The sequence below is a fragment of the Aspergillus homomorphus genome, assembly GCF_003184865.1.
Source record: "Aspergillus homomorphus CBS 101889 unplaced genomic scaffold BO97scaffold_4, whole genome shotgun sequence".
Taxonomy (NCBI): domain Eukaryota; kingdom Fungi; phylum Ascomycota; class Eurotiomycetes; order Eurotiales; family Aspergillaceae; genus Aspergillus; species Aspergillus homomorphus.
The window spans coordinates 952,230-968,092 of NW_020291890.1; the positions used below are offsets into that span (position 1 = coordinate 952,230).

General features: G+C 53.4%; 4 protein-coding genes across 4 annotated transcripts; 3 read left to right on the top strand and 1 right to left on the bottom strand.

Annotated features, from left to right (window-relative positions):
- Nucleotides 1–879: 879 nt before the first annotated feature.
- On the top strand, nt 880–3,660 carry BO97DRAFT_336840 (M1 family metallopeptidase; the record flags this gene model as incomplete). The annotated part of the gene is made up of 3 exons (XM_025691469.1): nt 880–1,031; nt 1,102–3,472; nt 3,532–3,660. The coding sequence occupies 3 exons, from the start codon at nt 880–882 to the stop codon at nt 3,658–3,660; spliced, it is 2,652 nt and encodes an 883-aa protein (XP_025555211.1).
- A 421-nt stretch (nt 3,661–4,081) lies between these two features.
- gpi10 (putative glycosylphosphatidylinositol-alpha 1,2 mannosyltransferase) lies at nt 4,082–7,036 on the bottom strand. Its single transcript, XM_025690379.1, has 5 exons — nt 6,553–7,036; nt 6,136–6,366; nt 5,851–6,077; nt 5,635–5,781; nt 4,082–5,581 (listed from the first exon to the last, which is right to left on the bottom strand). Exons 1-5 carry the CDS (start codon nt 6,859–6,861, stop codon nt 4,273–4,275), a joined length of 2,223 nt encoding a protein of 740 aa, XP_025555212.1. The 5' UTR covers nt 6,862–7,036; the 3' UTR covers nt 4,082–4,272.
- A 510-nt stretch (nt 7,037–7,546) lies between these two features.
- On the top strand, nt 7,547–9,280 carry car2 (ornithine-oxo-acid transaminase). Its single transcript, XM_025690380.1, has 3 exons — nt 7,547–8,206; nt 8,276–8,977; nt 9,040–9,280. The coding sequence occupies exons 1-3, from the start codon at nt 7,697–7,699 to the stop codon at nt 9,223–9,225; spliced, it is 1,398 nt and encodes a 465-aa protein (XP_025555213.1). The 5' UTR covers nt 7,547–7,696; the 3' UTR covers nt 9,226–9,280.
- A 1,392-nt stretch (nt 9,281–10,672) lies between these two features.
- On the top strand, nt 10,673–15,448 carry BO97DRAFT_180389 (ATP-binding cassette transporter YOR1). The gene is made up of 3 exons (XM_025690383.1): nt 10,673–11,052; nt 11,109–13,703; nt 13,754–15,448. The coding sequence occupies exons 1-3, from the start codon at nt 10,768–10,770 to the stop codon at nt 15,098–15,100; spliced, it is 4,227 nt and encodes a 1,408-aa protein (XP_025555214.1). The 5' UTR covers nt 10,673–10,767; the 3' UTR covers nt 15,101–15,448.
- Nucleotides 15,449–15,863: the final 415 nt, after the last annotated feature.

A 15,863-nucleotide genomic window follows, 5' to 3' on the forward strand; every position in this document is an offset into this window, starting at 1 on the left:
CTCAAACTGGCTGGATCACCGTCTGGCAAACACCGCCGCCCACGAGGGGTAGCGGAACAGCCATATGTCATACGAGAGGTGGCATACGGCTGTGGTTGGCTTGCGTAAAATGAATAATAAGGAAAGGGGAGCGGAGGGAGAGACGGAGAGGGAATTAAATAGGAGATTTGGACGGACTCATGTGATGCGGAGAAGCCCTGTCAGATCCAGCCCTGAGAAGTGGCTGAATGAGGACTAGCTGGTACTAACACTTTGTAATACCGTAGTGATGATACACATCTGTCTTACGGCTCACCGCCTGCTTCTCTGGATGGGAAATTCTTCGTCGCCGTCAATTGTTGATTGAAAGAGATCGAAGGGATTGTTCTCAACACGAGAACAATTGTGCTTGTTTGAGTTCGTTCCATTCAGCTGTCACCTTCCTATTCGTTCTTTGTCTGTCACTGCCTCGGTTGAGCTTGACATCATCCACTTTCTCCTGCCCTTATCGCTCATAAACATAATAACAATATGCGACGTTTTACCTCAGCCCGACGGTTACCGCTTCTTCCCCGGAGCTCCGCCAGCAACAGCAGCAGCAGCAGCAACAGCAGCAGCAGCAGCAACAGCAGCAGCAACTGTTGCTCGTCCCTCCGGACTCTTCCTGCTTTCTACCCCTCCCCCTCCTCTTCCTCACTTTCTCGCTCCGCTCACTCTATATCTTCTGCTGCTTCCTCCTCCTCTTCTCTTTCCTCCCTCCATCTTTCTTCTCCTTCATCCTCATCCTCCTTCCCCTCCCTCACTACTTCTTCCCCTTCTTCCCCTCCCGTGCTTCGCCGTTCTCCTCTTCGCTCCACTACCCTTCCCAAGCTCTCTAAACGCTATTGCTCTTGTCGCAGGATGTGCGGTACACGTCGTGGAGAAGTGTCGGGCTCGACCAACATCACCCACGGTCGTGAGGTCCTGCCCACCAACGTCAAGCCCCTCCACTATGACTTGACTCTCGAGCCCAACTTCGAAGCTTTTACCTATGACGGAACTGTCGTTATCGAGTATGTGCTCCTTCGCCTTCTCTCCTACTCGTACAGGCGAGCTGCAGCTTGAGCTAACACTGTCTTGTAGCCTCCAGGTGAACGAAGATACGAGCTCCATCTCCCTCAACTCCAACGAGATCAAGATCCACAATGCCGTTGTCTCTGCTCAGGGCTCCGTCGTTTCTTCCAACCCTGAGGTCTCCATCAACCAGGACACCCAGGTGGCCACCGTCAAGTTCTCCGAGACCATCCCCGCCGGCTCCTCTGCTCAGCTCAAGCTGACCTTCACTGGCGAGCTCAACGATAACATGGCCGGATTCTACCGCTCCTCATACAAGACTGCCAACGGTGAAACGAAGCACATTGCCACCACTCAGATGGAACCCACCGATGCTCGTCGGGCCTTCCCCTGCTTTGACGAGCCGGCGCTCAAGGCCAAGTTCACCATCACGTTGGTGGCGGACAAGACCATGGCCTGCTTGAGCAACATGGATGTGGCTTCCGAGACCGAAATTGACGGCGGGAAGAAGGCGGTTAAGTTCAACACCTCTCCCCTCATGTCTACCTACCTCGTGGCTTTCATTGTCGGCCACCTCAACTACATCGAGACCAACGCCTTCCGCATCCCCATCCGCGTCTATGCCACCCCCGACCAGGACATCGAGCACGGTCGCTTCTCGCTCGACCTGGCTGCCCGCACCCTGGCCTTCTATGAGAAGGCCTTCGACAGCGAGTTCCCCTTGCCCAAGATGGATATGGTGGCTATCCCTGATTTCAGCGCTGGTGCGATGGAGAACTGGGGTCTGATCACCTATCGTATTGTTGATGTCCTGTTGGACGAGAAGACAAGCGGTGCTGCCCGCAAGGAGCGCATCGCGGAGACTGTCCAGCACGAGTTGGCTCACCAGTGGTTTGGAAACTTGGTCACCATGGACTTCTGGGATGGTCTGTGGCTTAACGAGGGATTTGCTACCTGGATGTCTTGGTACTCCTGCAACAGCTTCTACCCCGAATGGAAGGTCTGGCAGTCTTACGTTATCGACAACCTGCAGAGCGCCCTCTCCCTGGACTCGCTCCGCAGCAGTCACCCCATTGAGGTGCCCGTAAAGCGGGCCGACGAGATCAACCAGATCTTCGATGCCATCTCCTACTCTAAGGGCTCGTCCGTTCTGCGCATGATTTCCAAGTACATGGGTGAGGACGTCTTCCTGCAGGGTGTTCGCAACTACATCAAGAAGCACGCCTATGGCAACACCCAGACGGGTGACCTATGGGCTGCTCTCGCCGATGCCAGTGGCAAGCCCGTTGAGCAGGTCATGGACATCTGGACCAAGAACGTGGGATTCCCCGTCATCACGGTCTCTGAGGATGCGAAGACTTCGTCCATCAAGCTGAAGCAGAACCGCTTCCTACGCACGGGCGATGTTCGCTCTGAGGAGGACACCACGCTCTACCCAGTGATCCTGGGCCTGCGGACCAAGCAGGGTCTTGATGAAGACACCATGCTGAGCGAGCGGGAAGGCGAGTTCAAGGTGCCCGATTTGGACTTCTTCAAGCTCAACGCGGACCACTCCGCCATCTACCGTACCTCCTACACCCCCGAGCGCCTCACCAAGTTGGGTCAGGCTGCCAAGAACGGCCTGCTCACCGTTGAGGACCGTGCTGGTATGATCGCCGACGCGGGTGCTCTTGCGGCGTCCGGCTTCCAGAGCACTTCGGGCCTTCTATCTCTGCTGAAGGGATTTGACAGCGAGTCGGAGTTCGTTGTGTGGAACGAGATTCTCACTCGCATTGGCGCTCTCCGGGCTGCTTGGTTGTTCGAGGATGCCTCGACCAAGGATGCTCTGAAGGCCTTCCAGCGGTCTCTGGTCAGCGAGAAGGCCCACGAGCTCGGATGGGACTTCTCCGAGAAGGATGGACACATTCTGCAGCAGTTCAAGGCGCTTATGTTCAGCAGTGCTGGGTCCACCGAGGACCCGGTCGTCGTCAAGGCGGCTCAGGACATGTTCGAGCGTTTCGCGGCCGGTGACGCGACTGCCATCCATCCCAACATTCGCGGCAGCGTTTTCAGCATCGTGCTGAAGAAGGGCGGTGAGAAGGAGTACAACATCGTTCTGGACCGATTCCGCAAGGCCCCGACCTCGGACGAGAAGACCACCGCTCTCCGCTGCCTTGGCGCGGCCGAGGACCCTGCCCTGATCAAGCGCACCCTGGACTTGGCCAGCGGCGACGAGGTCAAGAACCAGGATATCTACATGCCCTTGAGTGCTCTGCGCAACCACACCAACGGTATTGAGGCCCGCTGGGCCTGGTTGAAGAACAACTGGGATGCCATCTTCAAGCGCCTGCCCCCCTCCCTGGGTATGCTGGGCACCGTGATCCAGCTGAGCACCGCCAGCTTCTGTACGGAGGCGCAGCTGAAGGAGGTCGAGGAATTCTTCAAGAGCAAGGACACTAAGGTGATTTCTCCTCCATATTTCACTATAATGAGTTGCATGACACTGACAACGTTGACTAGGGCTACGACCGCGCCGTCGAGCAAAGCCTGGACGCCATCCGTGCCAAGGTCAACTGGGTCCAGCGTGACCACACTGACGTCGCATCCTGGCTGAAGACCAACGGCTACCTCCAGGGCGGTAAGCTGTAAGCGGCCTCCCCTCGTAAGCTCTCGGCTTCACGATTTAGCCTAAAGATGTGACTCAGGGGGTGAACTCCTGCTAGGGTTATTACATACATACATACTCGCTTGTTGTAGTATATTGCTTCTGTTTCATATTCCTCTTCATTCTTGAGTCTATTTATTCGGTCTTCATTGGGACCACGAAAGATACCAAATATCACAGCACTCTTCACTCCGATTGATTCGTGGCATGCCATGATACCATATTATTGAATTAAGTGAGTAGATGCTCGTGTTAGCAATTGGCAGGCCAACTGTCCCCAAATGGTGACCATTGTTCATGGTGTGCCTTGTTTCAATTGTGTTTGGAAATGATAGGTATGTATGAAAATACAAGAAGGATTGGGAAGTATATACGACCTCAAGCGGGAGCCAAGAAGGTAACACACGGTGGGAGCAAGCGAAATCAACCTGCACACCTAAAAGCAAGACCCGAGATTACACATATAGGACAGAAATATGACCAAAAAAAAAACAAAAGAAGAAGAAAAATAGAAAGGATAAAAGCTCCACAAAAAAAGAGATGGGTATACAGGCTTTTTACTTAGTTACTAAAGGAAAAGAGGATTTAGTCTTCTCTTACCAGACATAATCCCACAACTCATCCAACCAGTCCGGGACTTCGAAGCCGAGCACGGTGTGTCTCGGCCGCCGGTACCATGGCCACAGCCACGACCACGACGATGAATGGGGGCGCAAGGAGGTCCAGCGGTTGAGGAACGAGCGCTTGGGTTTGTGGCCCGAAGCCTGTTCCTGGATGGTCTGGACGATGCGGTTGAAGAGACGGTCGCGCTGCTGGAGTTGCTGGGCGCGTCTTGCGGTCCACCAGTCCGTTTGCTCGGTCGGGTCCAGACACCAGACCACGATATCGCCCTGACGGCGCCGGTCGTCGTGCCAGTCGGTGTTGTGGGTGCGCCAGCATTCGCCGTACGAGGATCCGCGGAGCAACTTCTTGAGTGTGGGCTCCAGCTGAGCGAAGAAGATGAGGTAGTCGGGCCAGTCGTACTTGTGGTTCGTATCGGGCCGTTGCAACGGACGGGGCCGTTCGGAGCGGGCCTGGTAACTTGGTCGTCGGGGGAAGTAGCGCAGCCCACCGGCCATGTTGACACGCAGGAAGCCGGCGGGATCGTCGTAGAATTGATCGGCCTCGTCTCGGTACCCCGCCTTCTGGGTCGCGTTCATCCCAATGGGAGGCTCACAGGACAGTGCCCAGGCGTCGATGGAGGGATATACCATGTGCGAACGCCACGGGGTGCTGTGGCAGGGCATGAGGAAGCCGGCGGTAATGCCAGGCTCGATAGTGCTACCCAGGTTGCTGGAGCCGTGAGCCTGCCGTTGCTCGCGAAGGTATGAAAAAACAGCATTCGGTCCTGATGCATGGTAGATTGTGGTGTAGAGCGCAATGACAACGTTCACCAGCACAAGAAACACCAGAATGAGCCGTTTAGGAATGTGCTTGCAGAACGACTGAGTCACTGCTGGACCAAACAAGTCCACCAGAACGGGGCCTGTCAAGACATGTAGTGCGGGTAACAATGGGTAAATGAATCGCACTTCTTTGTGTGAAATCAACGAGAGCACAACAGGCATAAAAAGGCATACATAAGTTAGCTGAACCTGCAGTTGAGCTTGCGCTCTAACTTGTAAGTCGGTTGTGTCGACTGCACGCAAGCGTGTCCACACACGATACAAGCCCACGAGGGTAAATGGGAGCGCCGTGGTTAGCAACAGAGGATAGCCTTGGGAGAGGTAGTAATGCCAATCGTTGCGCCCGTAAAAAACGGCTAGAGACTGTGCAATATTGAAGTACAGGAAACGGAGAGGCGGGAAAGTCCAGGTCCCGTAGAACGATCGATCGGCCGCAGCTGACACAGCTAGTACAGCAGAGCTGTGGACGAATGTCAATGCTTGTTAGTTAAATGCAGGACGAAGACAACTCACCCCCACAGCACAGCTTCTTGAGCTAGGAGTCTCCTTCGCTCCCAAGTGTTGCGATACAATACGACGCCTGCCAGGACCAGCCAGATCAAGACATTGGTGGGTCGTAAAATGCAAGCGAAAGCTGCGAGCGGCAGACACCGTCTCAACCTATCCTCCACATTTGCACTTTAGCCACTATTTCAAATCATCCCAAATCTGGCGGATGGCATAACATACCTGTTGAGAACGACCTCATCATGTTGACGCTGTTGAACTTCTTTTCTCAAATCCCAGGGAGTGACGAGTGTCCGGCCAGTCTTGGTCTGAACGGGCGCTTTCGGGAGTACCGACCATTCCCACGGCCAAAGACAGAGGGCGACGACGGTGAGCGTTGTCTCAAGACAATTGGACAATGTCCTCGTTGAGCAAAACCATTGCCAAGGGCTTAGGGCGGTCAGCGCCAGCTGGGTTCCAAATTAGTGTTTCTGCGGTGCACATGTCAAGTAGTAATCTGATACGTACCACGGCCGAAGCCTCTGCACTAGCCAGGCCATAAGCACAACGAGCCAGCTTCCAGGTATAATAGTCTCCAACTGCGGCGATAACGGCCTGCGCCGTCTTCGGAGCGGCAATGAGAAGATCCGCCTGCCATGCAGGGGAGAGATGCAGAATGCGAGCGAGCTCGCTGGCAATTGAATAAACAGCGGTAAAGAAGAGAGGGTGAAGAGAAGATCTCAACTGGTGCCGCCACTCCTGTAAGATGACACCATGCGGTGAAGCTGTTAGTCACTGGAATGGATGGATTGGTGAGAAAGGAACATAATTGAAAGGAGTAAGTGGTGCTGAAGGGGGGGGGGAGAGCAAAGAGAAGCGATGCCGTAAGGGTGCAGATGCGTTCCGCCAATAGCGGAGGACAAAGAAAGGGGGACCGGAACTCACCCAGGTGATCCAAGCCCCGTGATTTTGTCCAAAGGCCGTTTGCCAGGCTGGTTCCAAAGACTGGAAATATTCATCAGGTTGGAAGAAGGTGCGGGTAGTCAAGGCATTTAAAAGACGGAAAGCAAGCAAGTAGAGGAAGACGCGCAGGGAGTCGGGTGAAGAAGAGAGAGCAGAGAAGCGAGGCGGGGAGGGAGTGGGAATTCGCGGCCTCAATTCGCGAGGTAAATGCAAAGGGCTGTCGGCGTCATCCGAAGGGAAGCCAGAGACAGAAGAGGCAGTCGAGGAAGAGGCTCTTGATCGGCCTGACATGTTCACAGTGGAACCCAGTCAGGAACCCCGGTTGTATGATCTCCAGATTCTGCAAATAGAGTTATGATGATGACGATAATGATGGTGGAGGATAAGTGTGATGTAATCAAGCCGCTTCTAAACGGTGGGCTGCAGGAGTGACACTGTGACAGTAACACTAGACTACCAGTCCAGAGATATTCAGATACGTACTCCGCCTCTCACCAATCAAGGGTCAAGCGATAAGAAACTTGAAGGGGGGGAGAGGGGCGAGAGGAAGATCCGCCCGTGGCGTACGTGGGTCGGTGGGAAGGTGAAGTTGTTGACTTGTCGTAGACTTGTAGTAATGAAAAGGGCGTGACTGGAGTTTGAATGGAAAGGCCAGAGAACAAAGTGGATAAGCACGGCTTAGTCAGACGGGTCCAGTTGGTGATGCTGTTTCCAACCCCGGGTACACCTGCGCTTAGAGGTCATCCGCGTAGACTTGCACTTAGGAGTCTAGTTCCAACTCCGCAATTTTTCGAATTCTGCACCCATTCTACCACTTGGGAGTAGGGACTCTGCGAACCTGCTGGTTATCCTCGTTTCTCTTGCCCTCGGCCGGTGAACAATTCTTCCCTTTTCCCCCTCGTTTGTCTTCTCGCTACATTTGCCTGTTCTGCCCGCCGCCGCGCATTCCTATATCTTCCCTTGTCCCGCCCTCCATCTCTTCCTCTCCTCCACTCTTCCTCATACATACCTACTTCTCTTCTGCTTCTCGATCGTATACCAACTCTTTCGCACTTAGCCTTCATCTTGTCGTCACTCAATCCCCTCTCCTGTTCTTCAAACACAGCCTCTCACACTTGTCTTCACCATGGCCACCAAGGGCACCAAGCCTTCCAACGGCTCCAACGGCTCCAACGCTGAGGATGGCGCCCACTCCTACCACGCTGCCACCACCCAAGAGGCCATCAACGCTGAGAAGGTGTATGCTGCTCACAACTACCACCCTCTCCCCGTCGTTTTCGCCCGTGCCCAAGGTACCACAGTCTGGGACCCCGAGGGTCGCGAGTACTTGGACTTCCTGTCCGCATACTCCGCCGTCAATCAAGGTCACTGCCACCCGAAGCTGGTCGCAGCTCTTGTGGAACAGGCCTCTCGGCTGACGCTCAGCTCGCGGGCCTTCTATAACGATGTCTTCCCCCGCTTTGCCGAATTTGTCACCAAGTATTTTGGGTTCGACATGGTCTTGCCCATGAACACGGGTGCGGAAGCTGTCGAGACGGGTATCAAGATTGCTCGGAAGTGGGGTTATAAGGTGAAGGGTATCCCCGAGAACCAGGCGCTCGTTCTGAGTGCGGAGAACAACTTCCACGGACGCACAGTAAGTGGGCGCGCGGCCCTCCTTCCTCGTAAATAGAATTAGTCAAGCTAATGTGGTCGTGGTCATTAGTTCGCCGCTATCTCGTTGTCTTCTGACCCCGAATCGCGCGAAAACTATGGCCCCTATCTTCCCGGTATCGGATGCACCATTCCCGGAACGGACAAGCCTATTGCCTACAACGACAAGGCGGCTCTGCGGGAGGCCTTCGAGAAGGCGGGCCCCAACTTGGCCGCCTTCTTGGTGGAGCCCATCCAGGGCGAGGCGGGTATCGTTGTTCCCGATGAGGATTACCTGCAGGAGGCCAGAGCCCTGTGCGACAAGCACAATGTCCTGCTGATCTGCGATGAGATTCAGACGGGTATTGCCCGTACCGGTAAGCTGCTCTGCCACGAGTGGAGCGGAATCAAGCCCGATATGATTTTGTTGGGTAAGGCTATTTCTGGTGGCATGTATCCCGTCTCGGCTGTCTTGGGCCGCAAGGACGTCATGCTCACCATTGAGCCTGGTACTCACGGTTCCACATATGGCGGTAACCCCTTGGCCTGTGCGGTGGCCATCCGCGCTTTGGAAGTCATTCAAGAGGAGCAGATGGTCGAACGGGCTGAGAAGCTCGGTCATGTCTTCCGCGACGGCCTGCTGGCCATCCAGAACCCGATCATCCAGACAGTGCGAGGCAAGGGTCTGTTGAATGCCATCGTTATCGACGAGTCGAGGACCAATGGTCGCACGGCATGGGACCTCTGTATGCTGATGAAGACCAAGGGCCTCTTGGTAAGCCACTGAACGGTTCATCCATGAAACGAGTGCGCCGCTTGACTAACTGTATTTTCTAGGCCAAACCCACTCACCAAAACATCATCCGTCTTGCGCCTCCCCTAGTTATCACCGAGGATGAGATCAAGAAAGCTCTGGACATCATCAAGGAGTCAGTGGCAGAACTGCCCACCCTCACTGGCGAGGCTGAGGATGAGATCATCCCTCCCCCTGAGAAGAAGGTCAAGGTGACCCTTGAGAACTAAATCTGGACGCAATGAGAGAACGATCATTTACATTCTCTATGTGACTTGATGATCTGTTCTTTCTCCTGGGCTGCGACGAGGCCTAGCAATGGTCAGCATCCAGTCCTGACTCATCCCGACCGGAGGCATGGCACGTCCCGAATCCGCATAGGGCCTGCGCCTTTCGGTTCGTGCTTCTGGACTTGAAAAGATCTTCGGGAGAATAGGTCATCTTTCTCGATGGATCGCCCTAGACGTGGTAATGGACTGATGAGCCGGGCAAGCTTGGTGGCGATTGACGACTTGTAACGACTGTTTATGACCTTAGAAGAAGAAGCCTGTAGCAACAAATTGAAAGCCACGCAGTTTCGCATAATTTTCCACGTAGTTGGTAGCACCGGCCTGCTTGATATAAGATTTCTTATTGTGCGGGCTAGTGGGTTGTTATGTTGGTGTTGTCCCGTGCCCTTATGCTGCCACCCCCTCTTTACTCCCCCTCTCCGACCACCAGCTCAAATTAATCCCTCACCCTGCTGTTTATTGCTACCTAACACTATTCTGTCTAGTGCGATGCAAAGGCTTCCTTTTAAGAAGCAAGCATGGGTTTGTCGGTTTCTCATTGATCCGAACCTTTTCCATTCACAAGCTTCAGGTTTCATTACCATCTTCTGCGCACAACATGGGTCTTCACAATCGGTTTCACAGAGCGCCGCCTCCCTACCCTAATCAAATGGCTGCTGCATCAGATCTTTCTAAATAGCTGGTCACATTGACGATATTAAAATCGAATTACGGTTGGTCTTTCCTCATACCGAACCTCGCTCTGCAAGGGAGCAGGCCACTGGCGCCATTTTTGCCCTGGCACCGGCAGCATTCCTGAGAATGTGATCGTCGGATATATACAATGCAAGGGCCGAGCCTATAAGAACCCGAATCTGCTATCGAGTAGCTACTCTCTTGAAATGAAACGAATACCTGTTATCGTTCGTCCTAATTGCAGCCCACGCCCACGCCCACGCCCACGCCCACGCCCACGCCGTCCGCCCAATCTCTGCCATCGATTCTTTTGTCTTCCATATCGTCAACTGAAGGTGTGCAGGTAATACGGAGTACTCCCTCCCGTCGATCTGGTATGAGACCTATGTCGGACTGAATTGCCACTAACATCAGTATCAGGAGTGAACCATAGATCGAATCACCTCTGAAAGCTCTGCGATAGATACCTTACCTGTTCAATCTCTACAGTGTTCATGAAAGCTAACGAACGTGGCCAATCAATAATCGCCGGATGGTTATCTTCGAACTGAACCCCTCCTTTGTGACATAACCGGTTTTCTTCTTCCAATCGTTCCGACATTCGCCACGGTCGCATGTGCTCATAAAACACACCATGCGTTCTGGGTCGAACTGAAACCTTTCTTGTGTTTAGCCCCGTCTATCTCTTTACCCGGTGGTGCTCCTTCCGTACCTTTGAGATTCAGCGTCGCTCATTGCATTCTTGAATGGACCCACACTACCTCAAAAAATACTTGGCTGCATGATCGCAACTCTAGTATAGTCATCATGAGCCAAGATGGGCAATTGAAACATGAGGCCGTCATGATCGATGAAGAAGGAAAGGGGAATACAACGGAGGGCGCAACGTCCTCTCAGTCGACACAGCTTGGCAGTGAAAATGAGAAACAAAGCCAAGACAAGCAAGAGACAGTCAAGTCTGCGCGACGAAGTCTCAATCCACTGCGACTCCAGAAAGCTCCTCCCATACCCGAAGAAAGAGAGGTGTGCAGGGAGTATCGTGCTAGTATCGTCAGTTGCATAACTTTTCAATGGATAGCACCGTTGATCAAGGTTCGTTTACGCTTCTTTCCGTCACTTGTCTACGGCTTGTTCATAGTGTACAACAGACCGGTTACCTGCGCCAGCTAGAAACTCAGGATGTATGGTCAGTGAATCCAGATAGAAAAGTGGACCTTTTAACGGCCAGGTTCGATATTGCATTGAAACGACGAACCGAGAAGGGGTCCAAGAAGGCGCTGATATGGGCTCTTTTCGACACCTTCAGAACCGAATTTATTATTGGCGGTATATGCCAAGTAGTGAGCATGATACTGTCCGTAGTTACACCATATCTTGTCAGGAACTTGACCAGTTATGCAATGGACGCATATGCCGCCCACCATGGCAATCATCCCAGTCCCAACCTTGGCCGTGGACTGGGGTTCGCTTTCGGCATTCCCGTGATGCAGGCTGTGCAGACCCTATGTTTGAGTCAAGCTTTCTACCGCGGGATGATCTGCGGTGGCCAAATCCGAGCCGTGCTTGTGTCCACTATATACACCAAGGCAATGAAGTTGTCGGGACGTGCGAAGGCTGGGAGTGAACTCCCCCATGCGGCTGACAAGCAAGGCACGAAGCGGCCCCAGCGACAGCAGCCGAGGAAAGACATCAGCACCATCGAGGGGAGCGGTTGGGGCAACGGGCGCATAATCACTTTGATGGGTGTGGATGTGGATCGTATTGACAGAGCGTGCGGCTTGATTCATATGCTCTGGACTACACCCGTTGTTTTAGGCGTGGCTCTGATATTCATGGTCATCAACATCGGCTACAGCGCACTTCCAGGTTACGGTCTGGCGGTTTTCGGAGCGATGATACTAGCTTACTTTGTCAAGTCCCTTATCAGTCTCCGAAGAGCAGTCAACAAGATCACTGACCAGCGAGTGTCTTTGACACAGGAGATCCTCTCTAGTGTTAAGTTTGTGAAATTTTTTGGTTGGGAAAGCAGCTTCCTGCAGCGTCTTGAAAACACACGCAAACGCGAGATCAGTTCTCTCCGACGGCTCCTGGTTATACGGCATGCTATCACAGTTGGCATGCTCTCCCTTCCTGCGTTGTCCTCGATGCTGTCCTTTATCACTTACGCATTGACGAACCATTCCCTGTCCCCGGATCGCATCTTTTCCTCGCTGGCCTTGTTCAATGCTCTCCGGATGCCATTGGCGATCCTGAACCTCGCAATGACGCAAGCAACGGATGCTTGGACCGCTCTCTGCCGCATCCAGGAGTTCTTGCTGGCTGAGGAGCGCGAAGAAAGTATTGTCTGGGAGTCCACAATGGCGAACGCTATTGAGGTCGAACATGCTTCGTTCACATGGGAGCGTGTACGTAACTCTGATGGACCGACAGAGTCTCGTCCTAGCCAGGCTGCGATCGCTTCAGCCAAGGTAGAGCCAGCGTCAACCGACGCTCTGGCCGAGCAAGAGGCGCACAGTAAACTCCCATTTCAATTAGTGGATATGGATTTCGAGGTTGGTCGTGGTGAGTTGATCGCAATTATTGGACCGGTGGGTAGTGGGAAAACATCACTACTGGCAGCTTTGGCTGGCGACATGAGACAGACAACCGGAAATGTCAGAATGGGTGTCACTCGTGGCTACTGCCCACAGTATGCCTGGGTCCAAAATACCACAGTACGGAACAATATACTGTTCGGAAGAGAGTATGATGAGGCTCGGTATAACGAGGTGATCGATGCATGCGCACTTCGATCGGATTTGGCTATGTTTCCGGCTGGAGATCAGACGGAAATCGGCGAGCGTGGCATCACCATCTCCGGCGGTCAGAAGCAGCGGCTGAACATTGCTCGGGCAATCTATTCGGATTCAGAGCTTGTGCTCATGGATGATCCTCTGTCGGCGGTCGATGCACATGTGGGCCGCCACATCATGGACAAGGCTATTTGTGGACTTCTCAAGCATCGGTGTCGGGTACTGGCAACCCATCAATTGCATGTGCTTGGGCGATGCGACCGGATCATCGTCATGGAGCATGGAAAGATCCACGCGATAGGAACATTTGACATTCTTATGCGCACAAGTGACGTCTTTCAACGGCTAATGTCCATAACATCCCAGCAAGACGCCTTGGATCAGGAACCGTCAAACACTGGCGCTACTACCGATGAAAAGCCAGAGACCGCACGGAGAGTTCCGGGGGGTGCCCTGATGCAAAAAGAGGATATGGCGACTGGCTCGGTTGGTTGGGATGTCTTGCGAACATACATCAAAGCATCAGGATCTTACCTCAACGTGCTTGTCTCCTTGTGCTTGACTCTTACTGTCAATGGCGCGCTGGTGATGTCCGGGCTCTGGTTGTCCTTCTGGACTTCTAACAAGTATCCTGGCCTGACCACAGGCCAGTATGTCGGGATCTACATCGCGGTTTGTTGCAGTCAATTTATTGCAATGTATGGGTTCGCGGCGCATGTGACGATTGTTGGCGCCAACGCCAGCAAAGAAATGCTTCACCGCGCCATGTATCGGATTCTACGGGCGCCCATGTCATTCTTCGATACTACGCCAATGGGGCGAATCACGAACCGTTTCTCGAAGGATGTACAGGTTATGGACAGCGATCTACCTGATTCAATCCGGCTATTCGTATTGACATTGTCGCAGATTACCGCTACAGTCGGGATGGTGATTGCATTCTACTATTATGTGAGTACCGCAGGAAAAGATACAGTGTACTGTTCTGACTTTCCCATCAGTTTGCTATCGCGCTAGGGCCATTGGTCCTTATGTTTGTCTTCGCGGCGAGCTACTACCGTGCGTCGGCGCGCAACCTCAAACGGCATGAGGCAGTCCTCCGTTCTGGGGTGTTTGCTCGATTCGGCGAAGCCATCGCAGGTTCCGCGACTATTCAAGCGTACCAAGCGGAGGAGCATTTTAAAATTTCTATTCACAAAGCGATTGATGAGATGAACGGCGCCTACTTCTTGACCTTTGCCAACCAACGGTGGCTTGGAGTGCGACTGGACATGATCGGCACTTTGTTGACTTTGGTGACAAGTCTCCTTGTTGTTACCTCACGCTTAGATGTCTCGCCCAGTATTGCAGGCTTGGTTCTATCGTACGTGGTTTCCATCACCCAGAGCTTAGGGTTCACTGTACGACAATTTGCCGACGTGGATAACAACATGAACGCCGCCGAGCGCGTGAACCACTACGGCACCCAGCTGGAAGAGGAGGCCCCCCTTCATTTGACGGACGTCGGAAGTGAGTGGCCCTCAACCGGTCGCATAACCTTCTCAGACGTGCAGATGCGTTATCGAGCCGGGCTCCCTTTGGTGCTCAAGGGACTTTCCATGGACATCCACGGCGGTGAGCGCATCGGGATCGTGGGTCGCACGGGTGCGGGCAAGTCCAGCATCATGGCGGCCTTGTTCCGGCTGACGGAGCTTTCGGGGGGCAGGATTCAAATTGACAGTGTCGACATCGCCACCGTCGGTCTATACGATCTTCGCAGGCGTCTGTCGATCATCCCGCAGGATCCGACGTTGTTCAAAGGAACCATACGCTCAAACCTGGATCCATTCAACGAACACACTGATCTAGAGTTGTGGTCTGCGCTACGCAAAGCGCACCTGGTCGACCAGGAACTTGTCGGCGACAAAAGCCCCGAAGAAGGAGGCACCGCCACACCTGCCCTGACCGACGCGAGTACCCCGGTGCCGAAACGCCTCCACCTCGACACCTTGGTGGAGGAAGACGGACTCAACTTCTCGCTCGGCCAAAGACAGCTGATGGCTCTGGCACGAGCTCTGGTGCGCGACTCGCGGGTGATCGTCTGCGATGAGGCGACGTCGTCCGTGGACTTTGAGACGGACCAGAAAGTGCAAGAGACGATGGCTCATGGCTTCGAGGGCAAGACTTTGCTTTGTATCGCCCATCGACTGCGAACGATTCTGCACTACGACCGCATCTGCGTGATGGGCCAGGGGAAGATCGCGGAGATGGATACGCCGTTGCGGCTGTGGGAGGCTGAGGGTGTGTTTCGGGATATGTGTGATCAGAGTGGGATCACGCGAGAGGACTTTTTGGGACTAAGCGGATAGATATGCTTTTTTTCGTTGCGTGTATATAGTCCAAGAACTTACAGCTGGCCAATCGACTATGCGCCTGCCGGTCCAGTCTGTGTTTTTGCTCATATAAGCCGCTATCGCAGAGTATTGGATAACCAGCCTTGTTTGATACATAAAATAGACACGAATGACATCGAGTTCCTATCCCAACCTGACACCATTGACAGGCGTCTCCCAACCGTCAGCTACAACACTAGCAGACATCGCGATAGACGAGAATAGAACAGTAAATACCACGCAAACCCAAGCCAGCTCGATGTATATATAGCAACTCGAAGCTCGGACCAAGCGGACGAGTCACTACATGAGATTGCTATGGCCACCCCGACACATTGAAAGGTTGTTCCCGCTCAGCGTTCGTTAGCAAACAACCCCAAGACAGACCCTCCCCACCCATTCTCCCCATGTCCCCCACACAAGGGATTGGCCTACCTACCCGGATCTGACAAATATCATTTCTGTCCCCCACAATGAACACCTCCTCATGGTGCCAACCAGTCACTTTCTTTATACGTGAGACGACGTATATAAGAGGGACGATTATCCTGGTTTCCTCGTGATGTATAGATAAGTATCTGAGACACTCACTTTAGTTTCTTGTAAACCATAGACCTCGCATGTCCGCGTCTACCGGCAAAAAGGGGGTCCACACCAAGTCCCAATACCCTCTAGTGTAGAAGTTCATGCCGTGTTATATGTGGACGGACCAGAGGTGTGTGTGTGTGTGTGTTGGAGT

Coding starts and splice junctions, on each gene's coding strand:
- gpi10 (XM_025690379.1), bottom strand. CDS start 6,861: ATGTCAGGCCGATCAAGAGCCTCTTCCTCGACTGCCTCTTCTGTCTCT. Junction 6,367..6,552: donor ACGGGGCTTGGATCACCTGG/GTGAGTTCCGGT, acceptor GTCATCTTACAG/GAGTGGCGGCACCAGTTGAG. Junction 6,078..6,135: donor GTGCAGAGGCTTCGGCCGTG/GTACGTATCAGA, acceptor TTTGGAACCCAG/CTGGCGCTGACCGCCCTAAG.
- BO97DRAFT_180389 (XM_025690383.1), top strand. CDS start 10,768: ATGAGCCAAGATGGGCAATTGAAACATGAGGCCGTCATGATCGATGAA. Junction 11,053..11,108: donor GGATAGCACCGTTGATCAAG/GTTCGTTTACGC, acceptor AGTGTACAACAG/ACCGGTTACCTGCGCCAGCT. Junction 13,704..13,753: donor TGATTGCATTCTACTATTAT/GTGAGTACCGCA, acceptor CTTTCCCATCAG/TTTGCTATCGCGCTAGGGCC.
- car2 (XM_025690380.1), top strand. CDS start 7,697: ATGGCCACCAAGGGCACCAAGCCTTCCAACGGCTCCAACGGCTCCAAC. Junction 8,207..8,275: donor ACAACTTCCACGGACGCACA/GTAAGTGGGCGC, acceptor CGTGGTCATTAG/TTCGCCGCTATCTCGTTGTC. Junction 8,978..9,039: donor TGAAGACCAAGGGCCTCTTG/GTAAGCCACTGA, acceptor TGTATTTTCTAG/GCCAAACCCACTCACCAAAA.